This window comes from Sorex fumeus, unplaced genomic scaffold (assembly GCF_029834395.1).
Source record: "Sorex fumeus unplaced genomic scaffold, SorFum_2.1 ptg000063l, whole genome shotgun sequence".
In the NCBI taxonomy this organism is placed as follows: domain Eukaryota; kingdom Metazoa; phylum Chordata; class Mammalia; order Eulipotyphla; family Soricidae; genus Sorex; species Sorex fumeus.
This window is the reverse complement of record NW_026606120.1, coordinates 49,339,359-49,360,742: the sequence shown is the minus strand read 5'-3', so window position 1 is coordinate 49,360,742 and position 21,384 is coordinate 49,339,359. Positions and strand designations below refer to the sequence as shown.

Below are 21,384 nucleotides of genomic sequence, written 5' to 3'. Positions count from 1 at the left end.
TGTGTCTTCTGTTTTATTCCAATTCCTTCGTTGTTTTTTTTTCCAATTGTGTATATCATGAATTTGCAGAGTTTTGAGACATTTTCTATTTCCATTTTCTTGGTTGGTTTGGTTTGGGTTTGGGGGGGGCCACACCCAGTAATGCTCTGGGATTGCTTCCAGCTCCTTATTCAGGGGACCATACAGTGTCAGGGATCTAAACATGCAAATCATGTGCGCAACCCTTGAAGCTATCTCCTCAGCTATTCTTCCCATTTTGATCTTTGAGGGGGATTAAAAACAAAAAATTCTAGTGGTTTGGGGGACATAACTGGCAATGCTTAGACTAGCACTGAATCTAGGGTTAAACCTGGGCTTCCTGAATGTAAACATATCTCTCTAGTCGCCCCCCCCCCCACCCTCTTTTTAAACTCTTCCCAGAAACTTGCCAGAGACATACTGAAAACTTAGTATCAAGACCGTGGTTTCAGGACTGGGGAGATACATATGTGTTGCATGTACGAAGCCCAGGTTCTCCTTGGCTATCCCCAAATACTGATAGGAGTGACCCCCACCAACTCCCTCCACCACCAGGTATGGCCCAAAAAAAGACACTGGTTTAACTATAGACATTTTGAACACTTCCTCAGAACTCAGTGTATCATCCAGTGGTCATCAGACTTTTTAATTTTGATGGAGGGAGGTGTTTATGGGCTACACCTGTCAGTGCTGGGGGGCTGCTTCCAGCTATGTGCTTAGAGGACCAAGCAGTGCTACAAAATATGTACCTTCACCCCTGAACTGTCTCTCCAACCCAGACTTTTTTAAATCAGTGAGCCCTATTTGTGCATGAAAACAAACTCCATGTATTGGAGTCCAATAGAAAATTGAAGGTTATGGGGGCTAGAAAGCCCAGAACCCTCTCCTGGTTTTGTTTTGATTTTTGCTTTATGGGTCATACCCAGCAATGCACGGGAATTACTCCTGGCTCTGCACTCAGGAATTACCCCTGGCAGTGTTCAGGGGACCATATGGGATGCTGGAAATTGAACCCGGGTGGGCTGTGCACAAGGCAAATGCCCCACCCGCTCTGCTATTGCTCCAGCCACACCTCCTGGAAATTCTTAGCGACTTGGAGTAGTGGTTCAATGCAAGGGCCCAAGGGCTCAGTGCTGATCAGGCCCTATGGTGCTGGAATTACTCAGTCTACTGTGGTGGCACTCAGGGGCTTTTAGGGCTGCATTTGGCAATGCTTGAGGAGTCATGGGCGCAGAGATATACCAGGAGCAGCTGCAGGCAAGGTGCACACCTTAACTCCAGGACCCTCTTCACACCTCCACATGAATACCAAAACAGATGAAAGTTCCCTGCTCTAGATAAGGCTGGCTCGTGAGAGGACTTCACATCTCCCTGCCCTCTTTCCTGAAATGAGCCTGTCTGACTTCCAAGTTCTCTCCCTGAGACCAGATGAAGAACAGTCCTCTGGAGGGCTCAGCACATGCTTCTGGGAAGCCCAGGCTCGTTCCAGCCCCACTGGTTTCCTGAACACTGGGAGTGAACCTGGAGCCCAGGGCTGGAAGGAGCCCCTGGCATTGCTGGGCCATGCCCAAAATTAAAAACTAAAATTTAATTTTAGTCAAAATTTTAAAAGCATTACTTTGGGATTTGTAGATGGCATATGCTTCTCCCTATTTTTTTTTTGATTCATGGATCGATTTATTGATTTCTTTCTCGCTTGCTTGGTGGGGTGGGGTGGGGATTCTCCCTATTTTAAACTTGACAGAATTAATGGGCTTTTTTTCTTTTTACTAACACGTGTGAAATTGAATGTTTAAACACAAATATACATTTTATTCACAAATTTGGGGGGAAGGAGTCATCTAGTGGTGCTCAGAAGCTACTCCTGGCTCAGTGCATAAGAGTAACTCCTAGCAGTGCTCAGGAGACCCTCTAGTGGGCCTAGGTTCAAAACCTTGTGTCAGTAGTTCCTGAGAACCACTAACTGTGGCAAAAAAAAAAAAAAGAAAAAGAAATTGGAGCAGGTTGGTAAGAATAGATGCAAAGCATGTTTGAGGTCTGGAGTTCAATTTTCAGCATCACATGGTCCCTACATATCACTGGATGTGACCCTGGTAGCCCCTGATACTGTCAGCACCAAATTACCAGGCCCACATCAGACCAAGGGTAGCCGCCCAGAGTGAACTGGGCTTCTGAGCCCTGCGTGGAGAGGTGGAGGGGATGCAGAAAATTGCATTCTCTCCTCAAAGCCTCTAGCTTATTTGATGGTTCCATTTCCCTCTGGCTCTTTCCCCTTCTCAGACCAATAAAATAATCAAGACTTCACTAACTCAGGAGTGTGCCTGGCTAAGGGCGGAAGACAATGGCTCGAGGTATAATATCCAGTATTTCATCTGCAGCCTGGGCGTCACCATCTACCCAGTTACCTATGCCAGATACCACTTCTTTTCCACTCCCATTTTCTTCCATTGTGTGGGAATAGGTGTGTGTGTGTGTGTGTGTGTGTGTGTGTGTGTGTGTGTTTGTGGTATGGGAAGGGGTATCACAACACACTCCTGTCTGGTGCTCACTTGGCCACAGTGCTCAACAAATCTTGAATGTTCACCAGGACCCTGCAAACAGTGCTTGCCATGGGCCACATTTCCTGGCTTTGTTACTCCTACCTCTTGTTGCAGTGTTCCCTGAGGGTTACACCTATCAGCTAACAGCACAGAAAGCAGTCACGTTCAGTGAACAACGAGTAAAACATTCACATTTATTTCCTTTTCCCCCACCTTTTGCTGTTGTTGATGGTGCTGTTGATGGTGCAGTAACTGAGACCACACACAGTTGTGTTGCTCACCAAGCTTATTCTTCTGGCTGTGTTGCTTGCACATTCATCCTTGGTGCTCATTGCAGGTCTGTGAGTCATGGCACTTGCACATTCTAGCAGTGTTGCTCGCCAGGGTCTTTCTTTTGGTTTGGGGGTTCTCTCACACACACACACACACACATTCACTCTCACACACTGCTGTGCTCCAAGAGTCCCAGGCAGCAGAGCCAAAGGAACTGTGCTCAGCAAGTGTTGTGGCACCATGGATTGAACTCAGGGCCTTACCCTCGAAAGGCATCTGCTTTTGGCCACTGAGCCATGCACTAGGAGGACCATGCTAGGAGCTGAGGATCAAACCCTGGCCTCCTGCAAGGAAGTATGTGCTTCTTCCTGTCAGGCTAACTCTCCTCCCACTCCACCCCAGTGGCACAACTGTTGTTAAGATAATCAACTAAACGCTTGAATTTGGAGGGCCAGAATGATGGACTAGGTAGGGTCTATCTGTCTTAGCCTTAGCCAACCCGGGTTCAATATCTGGCAACTCATGTCATTCCCCAAACCCTGATTGCTGAAAGCAAAGCCAGGATAAGCCCTGAGCACCACCAAGTAGGTCCCCCAACCAAAAAAAGAAAACTTGAATGCTTTCCAACTTCCTGTTTTTGGGGTTCCCTGTTATACCTGCTCCTACACAATCACCATTAATCTCACTTTGCAAAAGAAACTAGAACATAGGCCCTAGTACAGGAATTATGAGACTTGTCTCCCCAAGGACCACGAGGGGGCGCTCCTGAGCACAGAGCCAGAAAAAACTGGCTCACCAGAGAGTGAGGCTCAAATTCTCCCCTACCCCCCTCCCCAAATAAAGGTGCTGCCCTGTAATGCACAATCACTACCATCACCACCCAAAAAAGAAAGGCATCTTTCTACACATCTTACTAATGTGGCACAGTGGTTCTTGCATGTAAACTTGGAATTACCAAGTTAAATTCATTTCATTTCATTTCATCATCCTGTTATTCGTCGATTGCCTCAAGCAGGCCCCAGTAACGTCTCTTTCATCCTAGCTCTGAGATTATATTCAAGGCTCTTTAGGAGAATGAGACCCATCATTGTTACTGGTATTTGGCATATTTGGTACGCCACGGGGAGTTTGCCAGACTCTGCCCTGTGGGCAGGCTACATTCGATAGCCAAGTTAAATGACTTTGGTTGATAAGTTTTGGTTTATAAAGACCTCACCTCTGTCAAATAACACATCAATACTGAGAACCTCTTGAAAAGTAAAGCCAAGGGAGCACTGAGAAGAAACAATGAGGCTGGCAGTATTTTTTATCACCCAGGCAACAAATTTCATGGCACAGTTCTCTTGAAATTCAGAAGTGAAAATTTTTTATGGAAACATGTATCAAATGAAGCCAGACATTTTCACATAGAAGGTAAATCTGTTTTCGGCTGCTGGTTTGCCAATGAAGATTGTCCAAACGTTTCTGTGATAGTCATTTTCCCATGATAGAATTAGCTAGAATCTGTGGCTAGAAATTCCTCTCAAAATATATTTAAAGATTTTTAAATCATCAAAAATGTAATTTCAGGGCTGGAGCGATAGCATAGCGGGTAGGGCGTATGCCTTGCACGCAGCCAACCTGGGTTCGATCCCCAGCATCCCATATGGTCCCCCAAGCACCGCTAGGAGTAATTCCTGAGTGCAGAGCTAGGAATAACTCCTGAGCATCGCTGGGTATAACCCAAAAAGAAAAAAAAAAGTAATTTCAGGAGCTGGGGCACAGCTCAAGGGTCAGAATGCGAGCCTAGCATACACTTGGCTCTGAGATAGATTCCTGACCCCACCTGGCTCCCAGAACACCTCTAAGAGTGGCTTTGAGGCTCTGAGCACTTCTCTGTGTGGCCTCTATTAAATCGTACTAGGGCCAGAGCAGTAGTACAGCAGGTAGGGCGTTTGCCTTGCACATGGCCGACCTAGGTTCAATCCCCGGCATCCCATATGGTCCCCCAAGCACCACCAGGAGTAATTCCTGAATGCAGAGTCAGGAGTAACCCCTGAGCATCGCAGGGTGTGACCCAAAAAGAAAAAAAAATCATACAAATGGTGGATCTGAGAAATGAAATCCTTGTGCATTGCTGATGGAAAATTGAAATGATGCAACCATGACAGGAAAAGTGTCGCAGTTCCTAAAAATAGAAAAATCACCATTTGATTCATTTCTGGGCATCTGTATGAAAGAGCTCAGCAGGAACTCTATTTCACATATGTGAATAGATATTTGAACCAATGTTCGCAACTGTTATTGGACAGGAGCAGTAGTATAATGGGTAGGATGCTTGCCTTAAAGCAGACCAGATTTGACCCCAGCACAACATAGATCAACCAGAAGTGATCCCTGAGCACCACCAGGTGTGGGCCCTCCCCACCCCCACACACACACACACAAAAAAAAAAACAGCATTATTCACAATAATTAAAAGGTAGAACTAAAGAGATAGTATAGTGGGCAGGGTGCTTGCCTGGCATGTGGCCAACCGAGGTTCAGTCTCCAGCATCCCATATGGTCCCTCAAGCACCACCACTGCAGAGTCAGGAATTACCCCTGAGCATCACTGGGTGTGCCCCTCTTCCCCCAAAAAAAAACCAAAAAGCTGTGAAAACGTGGGGACAGGAACATAGAACAGCAGGATGATTAGCCCAGGTTCGATCCCCAGCACCCCATATGGTCTCTCAAGTCCAGCCAGGAGTGATATCCCTGAGCGCAGAGCCGGGAGTAAGTCCTGAGCACCACCAGGTGTGGCCAAAAAAAACAAAGGTGAAAAAAAAAAACTGCTTTCTTAGAACACATGGCAAAGTGAAGCTGTTGGACGGCAAGTGCCCCACAAAGCTGATTCCTATAGGGCTGGTTTCCAGGAAAAGTTTGAAGCCCTGCTCCACTGTCTGAAAGGTACTTCCAGTGTGAGAAATGCTAATGAGTCACAATTGAGCCCCCTTCTCCCACCATATCCACCTTGAAAAAACACCTGACCTCCTTCCAGCTTGTTAACTGCTGAACCTCTGGAAATAGGCCTTTTTTTTTTTTTTGCTTTTTGGATCACACCTGGCGATGCACAGGGGTTACTCCTGGCTCTGCACTCAGGAATCACCCTTGGCGGTGCTCAGGGGACCACATGGGATGCTGGGAATCAAACCTGGGTTGACCACGTGCAAGGCAAACGCGCTACCCGCTGTGCTATTGCTCCAGCCCTGGAAATAGGCCATTTCTTACACACATTCTAGTATTTCAGGATTTTCTCTTGCCTCTGGCCCTCACCATCACTAGTCCAACCTGCACAATGGGCACAATGAATCCTTCCTAGAACACTGCTGGAACAGTGGCCTTGCTCAGGGTCTCCTGTTCCCTCCCTACTGCTTCCACTAGCAAAGATGTTACTGTCACTTTTTACTGACCCGCCCCCTTCACAAGTCAGACTTAACTCCACTACCACCCAACAAGCACTCGGATATGCTAATGTTTGACACAGCTCAGGCACAAAACCTAGGCGCACACCAAAATCTCAGTCATCATGATAAACTGTGTTAATGCAGTGTGCTTTCAAACCATAACAGATGGGCCAGGGAGACGCCTGAGTTTGAACCCCAGCACCACCGCGTGGTCCCCCAAGCACCATCGCCAGTAGTCCCTGAGCATCACTGTGTGTAACCCTTGAACAAAGTTAGGTATGTCCAAACACTTAAGAAAAATAATCACGGGCTGGAGAGATAGCCCAGCGGGTAGGGCGTTTGCCTTGCACGCAGCCGACCCAGGTTCGATTCCCATATCTTATATGGTCCCCTGAGCACCACCAGAAGTAACTCCTGAGTGCAGAGCCAGGAGTAACCCCTGTGCATTGCCGGGTGTGACCCAAAAAGCAAAAATAAATAAAGTCAATTTTCTAAAAAGAAAAGAAAAATAATCATGGAGCAATAGTAGGGCATTTGCCTTGCGGCAACCCAGGTTCAATCCCCAGCATCCCATATGGTCCCCCAGCACCACCAGGAGTAACCCCTGAGCATTGCTGGGTGTGACCCAAAAAGAAAAAAAAAGAATCACAATAATTTTTTTAAAAGTATGAACAATAAGATATCCAAAGTCTCCAAGTGAATCACTCCTGCTCTTCCTTTCCAAGTTAACAAGTTCTTTGACATGAAAAGGGGGTGATCACCTCAGGCAGTTGCCATCTGCACCTGTAGATCTAAAGTGATCATTGTGGGGCTGGAGCGATAGCACAGTGGGTAGGGCATTTGCCTTGCACGTGGCAGTTCAATTTCCAGCACCCAGTATGGTCCCCCGAGCACTGCCAGGAGTAATTCTTGAGTGCATGAGCCAGGAGTAACCCCTGTGCATCGCCTGATGTGACCCAAAAAAGCAAAATAATAATAACCTAATAATGAAGTGATTATTGTGAATCTCCCCTCAGAGCCCTCCTGCCAGACCTCTAGCATTGACCCAAGTGTGGCTCTGGTCAATGAAAACAGGTTTGGCTTTGAGGCGTGAAGCCACCTGCTGATTCTAGAAGCAAAGCGGCTTTCCAGGCCTTATCATTTTCCATTAGCAGCAGAACCTCTTGATATCTGATACTTCTCCATCTTGCCATTAGCTGGCTGTTCTTCCAGCCAGTGTTCCCTTCCAGTGACATGAGGGACAGCCTCCAGATGGCAGAGGACTCTGACTTTCATGTCTAGTTCATTCACCAATGCTCCTTTCTCGGTGTTAGAAAAACAGCCCTAGAGACCATGGTCTTTGTGGTCTAGGACCCAACCATCAGCGGGAAAGGTGCTGATACTCAGATGAATGCTGCTGGCAGTAAAAGTAGGAAATAGATAAGTGTGCAAGGTTCTGAAACAGCAGCGTCCTCCGATTCAGGCCTGGAACTGGGGGCTTCGGGTTGCTATTTTGTTGCTGTGGGTTTTTGGTTTTGTTTGGGAACATTGGTTAGGGCTTAATTCCTGGCTCTGCGCTCAGGGATCACTCCTGGTGGGGTTTGGGTCCCTTTTAATAGGAAAAGAAGGTCAGAGTATAGTATAGTACAGTTGGTAGGGAGCTTGCCTAGCAAGCAGCTGACCCGGGTTTGATCCCTGGCATGCCATATGGTTCCCTGAGCATGGCCAGGAGTGATTTCTGTGTGCAGAGCCAGGAATAACACCTGAGCATCGCTGGGTGTGTCCCCCAAACAACAACAACCAAAAAAAAGAGGAAAAGAGAAAGAAAACAGATGGAAAAGAAAAGAGCTCTGTGGAGTTGACACCAACGAGGAAAGTGGCCAGGCCAGGCTGGCAGGTGTGCTGGGCTGGCAGTGCTGTGTCCCTGTGGGGCTCACCATGTTTATCTTCTCACAGTGCACATCATTTTCAAATGGCACTGGCTTCACTCAGGTCAGAGAAAACACCCAACTTTGGGCAGGAGATGACTCATTCAGCACTTGCTGGGGCTGCAAACCAGCTGGTTATCCACAGCGTCCTCCCCAGGCAGCTCGTAGGCTTCCCCAGTAGATGGTCCTGGCTCAATCCGTGCCACCCGTCCCCTGTCCCTGCACTCCAGCTTTGCAAACTTCTTATCTACAGATAACCGACTAGGGTGGCTGAGTGGTTCTGAGGAACAGTCACAGGAACAGGTGCACGCTTCCCATGTTCCCTGAGCAAATCCCAGCCTAGGGGGCGCTCCAACAAGCAGTTTCAGTCATCATGAGGTGAGAGCCTGCAGAGCTAGTTACCCGGGACTCTCAGACCCTGGGAGGTCCTGGGAATCCCAGAACTTTGTGTGCTGGCACAAAGAGTACTCACCAATTCCAAAGGAATCTCCAGGTTCCTCTCCTGGCCCCCTGTACTACCACGTCCCTGTGCCCCACTTCCTGCCTTCAGCTCCCACCGCTGACACCTGGATCCCCCACTGAGTTTCGCTGGCCCCTTCACACAGACTGTTGGTTTTCTCATACTCCATCACCCTCAGGTTTCAGCCAAGCTTAGCTGAGCCACCTTGCTCCTGGGAACTGTGAGAGGGGGCTAAGCCTCCCTCTGGGCCAAAGTGTCCAGTTGGTCCCCTGGGTGCTGTGTTCTTGTCGCCATCACCATGTAGTTTCCTCTCTCCTTTGTCCATAGGGAACACTTCCTGCCACCAGGACAGGGACACTGTCGCCTCTGAGCCCGCACTTCTCCCCCTCTGCCCTGTGCTGTGGCGCCCTGGCCAGCCTGAACTATGGGGCTCCAGCACTTCCGTGGCCACTGAAGAGGAGTCCACGAGGGAGACAGCCTGGGGGATCCGGGTTTCCCACCAGTTTTCCCCCAAGCCCAGCTCTGCCTTAGCGCCCAGGGAACTTCCCTGGGGATAATGCACTGCCTCCCTCTCCCCTGACTCTTCAGGGATCCCTGCGCCCTATTTCCTGCTGTGTGGACCACCCTCCCCTGCCCCAACATTCACACTCGCTCTGCGAGCCCTCTACTCAAACCCCTGCTTCCAAGGCCCACTCTCCCCGCTGCCCACGGCTGCGTGGTCGAAAGTCCAGGGGGTGCATTATGGGGGAGCTGGGGAGCCAGCCAGCCAGGCGCCTGCGTCCTCTTTCCGTTTCAGGACTCCCCGCTGACATCTGGTTTCTGGCGCCACTCAACTGCTCCCACGGGGCCAGGCTGCAGAGCTTCCCGCGTCCCCGTGCCCCCAACTCCCTCTCTTGGCACATGCCCCCCCCAACCCCCGGTGGTCGCTGAGATTGGGGCACCTCGATCCCAAAAGCCATGAGTTCCCAAGACACCGCCAACGCTGACGGCTTTCGGGTCTCCACCTCCGAGCAGGACCCCCTCCACCGCCGCCTAGACTCAAGGAGGGCTCAGGGACCTCAGGGATAACCTCGCGTCCACTCACTGCTGTGTCCCTCTTCCCAGCGAAGCCCCACGCAGCCTCTCCCCCGCGCCCGTCCAGTGCGAGCTCAGTAGCCGCAGAGAAGGAACCAATCCTTGCAGCGTGGTCGCCAAGCCCGCTCGGACGCTCTGCATTCTCCCCGCGCTTTTTGGGGGGGGAGGGCGGCGGGTTTGGGGCCACACCCGCAGAGCGCAGGGCTTACTCCTGGCTCCTGCTCTGGGATCACTCCTGGCGGTGCTCTAGGACCATATGGGACCCTACGCCGGCGACCTAACCCGGCTCCACTGCGCGTAAGGCAAGCGTCCTCCCGCTCTACAGCTCCTGCCCTCTGCGCGCTTGCTGGAGGCTGGGCGCACCCTGTGCACCGTTGGGAAGGGTACTGCGGGGCAGATAATAATCCGGCAATTATGTTCGAGCCCCTCCGGGGCAGGGATGTCTCGCCACGAGGCTGCAGCTCACTGCGCCCGGGTCGGTGCCACCCCCGAAGTTTCAGTGGTTCATTTCCCTCCGCGACCATGTCCCGGCTCCCCGGAGGCGCTCAGCAAATGATGTAGTGAGACCCGGACCACGGTGGACAGCGGCCAGTGTGGCCGGAGCGCCACGCGGTCACGGGCCACGAAGCATCCCCCGGAGGAGCAGCGAGCCCCGCGGCATCCGCAGGCCAACGCGGCGAAGGCAGCCCCGCCCCTGCCCACGTGGCGCCTCCTCACGCTACACCCCGGCGAGCCAATAGGCGGCCCCGGCAGCGAGTCCCACCCCCGGCCCGCCGCGCCAGCCAATGGGAGAGGCCTGCGTAGCCCCCCGAAAGAGGGCAGGGCGGTCCTCCCCGGCACGGGTCCTGGGACCCAGAACCGGTTCTAGTTCTCTTCCCACGTCGGCAGGTCCCGGCTAGCGCGACTTCGTTTCTTTTCTGCCTCAGACAACGGATCATGGGGCTTCTGGGTGCCCGTCGCGGCCTGGAGTTGCTCCTGGGCTTCTACTTCCTCTCGCACATCCCCATCACCCTGGTCATGGATCTGCAGATGCTGCTGCCGCTCGAGCTCTACCCGGACGAGGTGAGAGCCAGGGTCATTCTGGATCCCGCTCGTCGACTTTGGGGTCCCCCCAGCGCGCTCAGGCTGTCCTGCGCCCCAACTGGCTTCTCTTCTTCCGCTGTCTCCCACCTATGATTTCAATTCCGGCCCCTTTGCTTCCCGCCTGCTGCTGCAGGTCCTGTCTGTCCCAGGCTCTACCTCCTAAGGGCTGAGGCCGGTACTTGGTTCTTTAAAATATATATATATATGTTGAAGATATATATATATATATTTTATATATATACGTGTGTATATATATATATATCTTTAATGTGTATGTTTAATTAAGGCTCCTACACCCCACCTCTGGTCTGTTAGCAGTAGTAGAAAAAGAACACAGAAGTAGTGGAGTGTCTCCATCACGTTTCAGGTTTGTTTTTAAATTGTTTGTGGGAGAACTTGATCATCTGGGGATATAGCTAAAGCATAAGTTTTGCATGTGAGTGTTCGAGCCCCAGGGTTCCCTGAGCTTTTCCAGGAGTGACCTCAAATACAGAGCCAACCCCTGAGCGCCTCCAGGTGTGGTCCCAAGACAACTTTATTAAATAAAATGCCATCTGATTCCAAAGAAAGAATCCAAGTAGAATTAGACCTGTCTGAAGGACCTACATAGTGGTGTGGAAACTGCAAAGCCTGATAAAATAAATGAGCAACACCTTTCATATTGGCCCTGGGGGAGGAGGGGGGTTAGTGGATTCTGAAACCACACGTGGCAGTGCCCCAGGGGCTGCTCCCAGCAATTTCCTTGGGAGTTTCTCTGGGTGGACGCAAGGCATATGTTCAACCTCTTGAGCTGTCTCTCACACCTCAAATCAGCCCTTTTAATTGGATGCTAGTAAGAGTAGAGATACCTGCGAAAAGTCTGTTTCTTGGTTACTGGAGAGCATTCGTGACCCAAAAACTTTGGTTTAATGCTTTTTATATTTTAGGGGACAAATTCTGGTTTTCTGCACTTACTTGGCCTCTAACCTTTCGTGGAATTTCTGACCTCAGTTCTGTTTCCCCAGTGCTTCTGTAGAACTTGGGCAAAACCTAAAAATTGTTGACTTGAAAATTTGATCATCCATGTTTCTTCTTGAAAATACTTTTTAGGGCTGGAGAAATAGGACCAGTGTTAAGGCCATTGGCTTGCATCCCACCTCCCTCCCACCCCACCACCATCCTTTCAAATCTCAAGCACCCCATGTGGTCCCCTGTGCACCACCAGGGGTCACTCTTGAGCACAGAACCAGGAATAGTTCCTGAGCACCTCTGGGTGAGGTCCAAAAACCAAACCATAAAATGAAATAAAATTTAAATGCTTCCTGTGTAGTGGGACTTCTTATTCTGAGTTCCATGAACTGGTATGATGAATGCATATGTGTGCCTTGAGTTTTCTGTCAACTTTTTGTTGACAGAACAAATTTTTATCAACTTTCCCAGCAGTCTAAGCTTCCCCCAAAAGATGAAAGGGCCCTCCTTCACTCTGTACCCCCTGACTCCAGAGTCGCTTGGTTTGCTTGTAGAACCAGGCTGACCTGGGAAGCCTGTGCATGGGTCCTGTATCAGTAGCATATGGCAAGCATTCAGCTGCAGTCTGGGAACTTGGTTCTTCCCAGAACTCCTGAATGTCTTGGCGGAACCAAGCCTGTGGACCCTGGAATAGCACAGAGTTGGAGTACATTACAGGTGCAAACAAATGCAGTTTCCTATTAGTGCTGGAAGTTACCAAAAGCACAGGCATGAAACAGCACTAAATGTATTCTCTTCCAGTTCCAGAGTTCAAGAGTTTGAAGGAACGAATCAAGGTTTCAGTGCTGGTTTCTTCAGCGCACAGGGGAAGTACCTGTGACTTGCATTTCGTGGTTTCTGGGGGTGCCAGGGTTTCTTGGCTTGTCACCTCATCTCTGCTTCTGGCCTCACTTTGGTGCCTTTTCTTGATTAGGGTGCCACCAGGGACAGGGTGAGTGCCTGAGCAGATGATTAGCAGGGATGGGGCAGAGACAGGTGAGGGGCTAAACAGGCCTCATATATGCAAGGCATGCGCGTTATTACTTGAGCTACTCCTCTGTTGTCTTTTGTGTTTTTGTTTGTGTTGTTCGGGCCCACAGCAGCGGTGCTCAGGCCTGATTCCTAGCTCTGTGCTCAGGGATCACTCCCAGCACCACCATGTGCAGTGCTGGGCATTGAACCTGGGTCAGTTCTGCGGGAGGCCAGTGGCCCCAAATCTTAACAATAGATGAGAATGATTCATGATCACATTGTCCTTTGTTATTAAATTTCTTTTGGGGGCCACTTGGGTGGCCAAGGGCTATTCTGGGTCTGTGCTCAGGAGTGACCCCTGGTGCTGTTCAGTGGACCATATATGGTACTGGTGGAGTGACCTGACCAGGGTTGGCTGCATACAAGGTGAGCATCTTAGTCCCTGTACTAGTTCTGCAGTCCCTGCTGTACTTACTTCACTCCTGTCTCCCCTAACCCACTTTCATTGCCCTTATAAAAGTTAATCTTGTGATCACAGTTAGGACTCACCAGCAAATAACCTGGATAATCTCCCCGTCTCAAGAATCCTAATTGAGTCACATCTATAAAGTCTGGCCCAAATAGTTACAAATCAGAGATTCTGGGGATTAGGATATGGAGATCTTTGGCAGCCATTGTTGAGCCGTGCAGGCCTCCATAAACATACTCTTTCCAAAACAGGTGGCCACAGTCCTTGAAGAAAAGAGCCATGTTCATGGTTTTCAGAACCTGTGTAACAAAATTCAGGCAAGGAGCCAGAGTAATTGTACAGAGGGTAGGGCGTTTGCCTTGTACACAGCCTATCAGAGTTTGATTCCCGCGTCCCATATGGTCCCCTGAGCACTGAGTAATTCCTTAGTATTGCAGGGTGTGACCCTAAAACAAAACAAAACAAAACAACCTTTCAGCGGGTAGTGTGTGTGTTTGCGTAATGAGGTAAATTTTGTTGCTTCTTTCTGGGGAAAAACGCCAAAATTGAACATGTTTTTTTCGTTTTTCCTCCAAAAATAGGAAGAATTTCCCTCTAGAACTAAACAGCTTGTGGGAAATCACATAATAGTTGGGCTAAAATTTGCAGATTAAGTATCTTGGTTGGAACCAAATCAATACTTGGAAAACTGTTATGAAACAGTAAGAATTTTGTTCGGATTGGAACCTAGTGATTCGACAGGAAGCATTTTGTAGTATTGTTTGCATCTGGGTGGCATTGTATCTTTTTTGTTTTGTTTTGGGGCCACACCCAGCAATGCTCAGAGGTTACTCCTGGCTCTGCACTCAGGAATTCTTCTTGGCAGTGCTTGGGGAACCATCTGGGATGCCGGGGATCAACCCAGCTTTGCCACATGTAAGGCAAGCACTCTACCCCGATACTAGCCTCCTGCATTTTATCTTTTAAAGGAAAAATAGAAGAGCACCAAGATGTGAAATAGTGAAATCAGTCTGTGCTCTCCTTATAAGTTAGAGAAGACAAAAACTATTTTGTGACAACTCCTGATTAAGAAAACATGCGGAGGCTGGAGCGATAGTACAGCGGGTGGGGTATTTGCCTTGCAAGCGGCCGACCCAGGTTCAATTCCCAGCGTCCCATATGGTCCCCTGAGCACCGCCAGGGGTAATTCCTGAGTGCAGAATCACAAGTAACCCTATGCATTGCCAGGTGTGACCCAAAAAGAAAAAAAAAATACATGTGTCTGCCAGGTGAATATTTTAATGACTAACAATGATGAGTTAAGTGAGTCAGGCACAAATGGAAACAATTTTATTATCTTTTTTCGGTGTCTCACCAAATTTTTTTTAAAAATGGCAATGCCTTAGAGGCCAGCCGGGTATCCTAGAGGAAAGGGCAGTTCAGATAGAGAAGGGAGCACCAAATAAAGGGTGTTTGGAGGATCCTCCCAGGAGGGGAGATGCATGTCGAAAGTAGACTATGGACTGAACATGTTTGCCACTCAATGCCTCTTTTGCAGACCACAACACCCAAAAGGAGAGAGAGAACACAGGGGAATGCCCTGCCACAGAGGCAGGGGGGATGGGGGGATGGGGGGGATATTATCCATGGTGGTGGAAAATGGGCACTGGTGGAGGGATGGGTATCAGATCATTGTATAATTGAAACCAAAGCACAAAAAATTGTAAATCTACAACTGTACCTCATGGTGTTTCACTAATAAAAAAAAAAAGGAAAAAAAAAAAAAAGAAAAAAAAATGGCAATGCCAGGGATTGAACATAGAACCTCACATATTCAAATAATGATTCTAAAATTTTAATAGGAGTAAACGTGAAATTTTCAAATGTTGTGTGTGTGGGAGGGGTCATGGGAGTGTTGACCCACATTCAGCTTGTTCAGGGCTTACTCTTGGATCTATACTCACTCCTGGTAGCACTTAGAAGACCACATGCGGTTCACCGGCAAAGCGAGTATCGTAACCTCTCTTTGTACTGTCTCTCTGGCCCTCCAAATAGGTCTTATTCAGCTGAATAATTTCCCACTTATTTCATGCTAACCACTGTTCTATATACTACAGTCTCATTCTATAGTTCATCTTATTTTACCAACAGTAAAGGTTGGTCCTACTTTATACGGGAAACAAGTTTATGAGACTAAGGACTTTGCCAGCTCTGCCCCCAAGTTCCACGTTTTAACTCTGCTGGGGCCTGAGCCTAACTCAGCCCAGGGGGCTTCTAAGATTGTGAGCAAGTGACTGGGTTCTGATGACTATGGAGCTAGCTGATTTTTGTGTTTGGGGGCCACTCCTGGTTCTGTCCTCGGGGGTTGCGTCTGGCAGTGCTTGGGGGACCATATGTGTACCAGATATTGAATAGGCTTCACTGGCATTGAAAACACATGCCCAGCTTCCTGTACTATCTCTATGACTTTTTCCTCCCTCCAGTATTCTATGGGGAAACAAAGTCTTAAACATTTCTTTTAATAGCCCAGGTCAGTTCTCTGCCATTCCATCTTGAAAAGTGCTTAGAAGAAATCAAAGGATATTGCTGTGAATTTCAGTTTCAAATCAAATACAAATCCAAGATCACTGGGTCAACAAATTGTCTAGCCAGAGCCTTTGTGGAATCAATTTTATGCTACCAGAAAGTTTGTTTCTGAACATTTGCTTCTGCTCCATAGTCAGATGTGTTGTCCATTGCGCCATGGCTGCTGAATATTTGCTTAAAGCTCCCTCACAGGACCAAGGCCTCTATTTTGTGAGCCTTTATCTCTGATTAAAAATTAACAGGAAGATATATTTGGGTTTTCCATTGTAAACTAAATTCTTACCTTGGAAGTTGTCTTTGTCATTTATTAAGACATATTTGACTCCAGAGACAGGTGTGTGGAGACGGCCCCACACATATACCTGCTGATCCAGGATATACATGCAACACACACACACACACACACACACACACACACGGGACAGCCCCCCCCCCCCCGATCCAGGAGGTGCTGCAGACTTTCAGCAATCCATGTAGTAGGGATAGCCCAAGGCTTTAGGCACCTAAGCAAAAGTCCAAAGTCAGATTCAACCCCCGCTTCCTCCACTTAGGTCCACGTCATTATAGATTTGTAGCTTTTATTTGGGGGCTCTCACCTGGCTGTGCTCAGGGGACTCTATGCCATGCCAGGGATCAAACAGGTAGGCGCTTTACCTAACTGTACCATCCCTCCAGACCCTGGTGCTTTTGGTATAGTTATGAGGGGTGGGAAGTGGGGGCAGAGCGGCAAGCTAGCACCAAGACCGTTAACTGTCAAGCCTTCATTCATAGCCTATAAGCTATATAATTTATGGTTTGGGCAGGGTTAATAGGGTTAGTTCTATAAATATACTTATGGGCTCCAGAAAAGAAAAACTTTTGACCCAGGGGAGTTGAGAATGAGGAAGAAACTGAGTTTGGGAAATTTGTTTTTGGTTTGGGGACCACACCTGGCAGTGCTCAGTGTTTACTCCTGGCTCTGTGCTTGGGGATCACTCGTGGTGAGGTTCTGGGAAATATAAAGAACTCAAACCCAGGTTGGCCATGTGCAAAGTAAGCAGCCTACCTGCTGTACAAGTCCCTAAGTTTGGGGGATTTAAACGAAAATAACATCTTTACAGAAGTTAGATTTATCTCCCTTTTACCTTCACTCTCCCCAGAAAAACAAGGCCAGCCAGCTTACTTTTTTGTTTTATATTGGGGCCACACCCAATATAGGTTTAAGGTTTACTCCTGGTACTGTGCTCAGAGATCACTCCTGAATCACAACAGGGTACCCAATGGGATTGAACCCTGGCCACATATAAGACAAGTGCCTAACCCACTCTATCTCTCCAGTTCCTTAGTTTTTGTTGTTTGAGGAACCCTGGGCTTCAGTTTGGTGTGTATTTGCTATATGAAAGGATAAATACCAGAAATACCAGAAATAGTTTCCCCATCTGCTTTTCAGGGTTTGGGGGTTTTGTTTTTTGTTTTTTCATTTGGTTTGATTTTGGATCATACCCAGTGGTGCTCAGGGCTTGTTCCTGGCTTTGTGCTCAAGGATCACTCCCAGTGGGCTCAGGAGACCACATGTGGTGCCAGGGATTGGGCCTGGGTCTGCCACATGCCTTTCCCACGAGTGAGTGGGAAGATACTGTTGTCTCAACAATGGGTACACCCCAGCTCTCTCCTGGGTCAGGACCAAGCGCCTGTTATCACAAAGGGGCTACAAGAGCTGAGGAAAGCTTCACCGAGACGGTGAGAGTTAGAGTTTTGTTCAGGAAGGTCAGTGGGGTACGGGGGGCCCCCAACAGTGGATTGAAGCCACCAGAACCTGATATTGTGCTCATTGTGATTGTCTTTTTCCAGCTGAAAAACCTGATGCAGTGGTATGCCAAGGAGTTCAAAGACCCGCTCTTTCATAACCCTCCGTCGTGGCTGAAATCCTTCCTATTTTGTGAGCTCCTGTTCCAGCTGCCGTTCTTTCCCATTGCAACATACGCCTTCTTCAAAGGTTGGTAAATGATGGGAAGATCTTTCTGCTCTGGATTGGCTCCACATACCTTTAGTACAGATTCTCTAGGGCTGTGGTTCCTGTGACCTGGACTAGGTGATAGATAGAAGAGCTGATGGGGCCAGGACGCTTTTGTGTCTCTGGCTGTTCTCTGGCATTTCAAGGCTGCACAATTCTCCAGAAGGCTCACTCGTGAAAGTTGAGGATCTCTGCAAGAATGAACTTGCTTTTTTTGGTGGGGGGAGGGGAAGAACATACCTGATGATGCTCAGAGTTTATTTCTGGGTTTGCACTTAGGAATTAATTACTCCTGGTGGTGCTCAGGGGACCACATGAGATGCTGGGATCAAACCCTGGTCATCTGCATGCAAGGCAAGAGTCCTGCCCACTGTACTGTCTCTCTGTGCCCGATAAGTTGTTCTATGTTGTTTTTTTTTTTTTAATCTACCAATCCCAGATTGACCTGGCTCTGGGCTTGAGGATCACTATCTGTGGTGCTTTGGGGACCATGAGGTATCAGGGATCAAATCAGACTCTGCCATATGCGCATGTACCGTACAATCTCTCCTGCCCCCAATTTTTCTTTTTTTGCTTTTGGGCCATGCTTGGCTACGCTCAGGGCTGACTTCTGGCTCTGTCCTCAGGGACCACTCCTGGTGGTGCTCAGAGAACAATATGGGATGCTAGAGATCAAACCTGGGTCAGCCATGTGTAAGGCAAATACCTCGTTGTCCTATCAGAAGGCCCCCAGTTTTTAAACAAAATTGCTTCTACTTCTCACCTTTGAATTACATCTTACTGGTGCTACATGGACCTACCTGCTCATTTAAAAATCCTTCTCCCCATGTTCCCATCTGCCTATTGTTTCTAAAAAGAAGGTGGCTGTCCCCAAGGATGTGATAACAGAGTTTGTACAACTTGTTTCCTGCAGGAGTCAGACCATCTGTTTTTTTTTAATTGAATTACCATAAGATACACAGTTACAAAGTTGTTCATGATTGGGTTGTAATGTCAGACAGTATTCCAACACCTGTCCCTTCAACAGTGTACATTTCCCACCATCATTGTCCTGTTTTCCTCCCACCACTGCCCCCCACCAGCCTGCCTCTAGGGTAGGCACTTTTCTTCACTTTTCTTCTCTCACTCACTCACCCACTCTCTCTCTTTCCTTTTGGGCATTATAGTTTGTAATATAGGCAATAAAAGGCTATCATGTATATCCCTTTACTTCCTCCCACCACTCTTGTCCAGAGTCATCATTTCCAACTGTCATTGTCATATCGGTTTCTTTTCTGTCCAGCTGCCCTCTCCACCGTCATCCCCCCCGCCCCCCCCCCCCCAGCACTTGAGGCAAGCTTCCAAACATGGACCAGTCCTCTTGGTACTCGTTTCTACTGTCCTTAGGTATTTTTCTCATACTGTTTTTTTAAAATCACAAATGAGTGCAATCATTCTATGTCTGTACCTCTCCTTCTGACTCATTTCACTCAGCATGATACTCTCTGTCTCCTTCCATTTGTAAGTTAGTTTCATGATTTCACTTTTCCTTGTGACTGCGTAGTATTCCATTGTATAGATGTACCATAGTTTCTTTATCCAGTCATCTATTCCTGGGCACTCGAAGGGTATTTTCCAGATTCTGGCTATTGTAAATAGTGCTGCAGTGAACACAGAAGTGCAGATGGCATTTCTGCATCTGAGTCCATCTCTAACAAGATACAATTACCAAATGCTACTTGTGGGGCTCCCACCCACATTATAGACCAAACTGGTTCAAATAGTTATGGTCATTTTATTGCCCAAGGGTGTTTACTGTTTTTAGGTCACACCCAGCTGTGTCAGGGGTTACTCCTGATGATGCTCAGGAGACCATATGGAATGTGGAGAATCCAACCCAGGTTGGCCAAGTGCAAGGAAAATGCTCTCCCTGCTATGTTATCACTTCGGCCCTGAGAAAATGTTCCTGAATTAAAAGTCAGACCCAACCTTGGTTCTTTGGCCATCAGTGTGCATATGGGCTCCAGCTAGTTTATGTTTACACAGCACTATAAACATCATTATCCATTTGTTTCCACTTGGGAAAAGGGTAGAATGATCTGGCTGAAGGGAGCTGGCAGAGAAGTTGGACAGTGTCATGAACATCTCTGGGGCCAAGAACAGACCTAATCCTTTTCTTCTCTTCCCCCTATCACCTCAGGAGGTTGCAAGTGGATCCGCACCCCCGCGATCATCTACGCAGTTCATACCATGACAACGCTAATTCCAATTCTCACCACGTTTCTATTTGAGGATTTCTCCAAGGCCAGTGGTTTCAAAGGACATGGGCCAAAGACCTTGCGGGAAAGAATAGCCCTCGTATCGATCTATGCTCCCTACTTTTTCATCCCTCTCATGCTTCTGATTTTCATGTTGCGGAGCCCCCACTACAAGTATGAGGAGAAAAGGAAGAAAAAATGAGAAGGCACCACAGGCCCCAAGGAGAGATGCCTATGGGCAGTTTCCTATTGACCCAGTACCAGGAAAACTGCTCAGACCCCAGTCTTCAGTAGCATTTGGAACACACAGCAGCATTACACCAGGAGCAAGAACTGGCAGGACACAGGTCAGATCCCCACATCTCCCTGGGGCACTGACACAAGCAGACCAGTCTACCTGATGGGGGGCAGAGGGATCTGGGCTACGATACAGGGAAGTTATTGTACCTCACTATGCCCAAGTTCCACTGCAGGGTTACTTAAAACCAGGACCAGGCCAGAAACTGGAGAAACATCTGTGAAATACGGGTTCCTTGGGCCAGGGGTGTGGCTTACTGGTAAAACATTGGCCCCATATATGAGGCCCTGAGTTCAATCTCTCACACCACACAAACACACAAATATATATATATGTGTATATATATATATATACATATACACACACATATATCTGTGTGTATATATATATTTGGCATACTCATGAATCATTTATTATTTTGACTCAATATATATGTGGCTAAATCAGCAAACTGAGCAATAGGATGTTCCTGTCCATTTTAAAGTTTGAGATTATCTTTCTTTTTAATATTCATTTAAAACTCAAGGTTTTCTTCACCCCTAAGTGGAAGGCTCAACCCTACCCTAACTTTCGGTCAGAAAAAAGCTTCAACTGGAATGTGTTGTTTCTGTCTTCAGACCTAGTTTTCTCTATTTTCACAGACTACCTGGCCTAAGTCCCTTTACTGTGACATCTGTTGCCTCAAACCCAGTTTCGAACCTCCTCCGAGATTACTGTCCTTCCTAGCACAGCTCAGTTGTCCTGGCTTGTTCTTAGTCAAGGCAGAGAAGGCAGCTGGGTATGGTATGTCCAGTATGTACAACTGGGTCACTTCACATTACATCAGTGTTCTTGGCACTTGCAAATCTACACTTGAGGCTAACTCTTCAATCCTGTGAACATACCCGTGAAACGGTAGCAGCCAGTCCCCGTCAGTTCTTCCCTTTTGCCTGTTTTGCTCCAAAGCCACTGGGTCGGACCACTGGGAGAAGTGTATGGTCCACTCATGTGTCTGGTCCTAATAAAAGCAGCTGCTGACCACCGCCTGGTTTCTTTTGTGGGTGAGGGGCTAAACGGTCTGGAGTTAACACTTCGAGGGCACCC

At 48.2% G+C, this 21,384-nt stretch overlaps 1 protein-coding gene across 1 annotated transcript; it reads left to right on the top strand.

Annotated features, from left to right (window-relative positions):
* The first annotated feature begins 10,521 nt into the window (after positions 1-10,521).
* TMEM97 (transmembrane protein 97) lies at positions 10,522-21,338 on the top strand. The gene is made up of 3 exons (XM_056126876.1): positions 10,522-10,759; positions 17,604-17,748; positions 19,946-21,338. The coding sequence occupies exons 1-3, from the start codon at positions 10,634-10,636 to the stop codon at positions 20,203-20,205; spliced, it is 531 nt and encodes a 176-aa protein (XP_055982851.1). The 5' UTR covers positions 10,522-10,633; the 3' UTR covers positions 20,206-21,338.
* Positions 21,339-21,384: the final 46 nt, after the last annotated feature.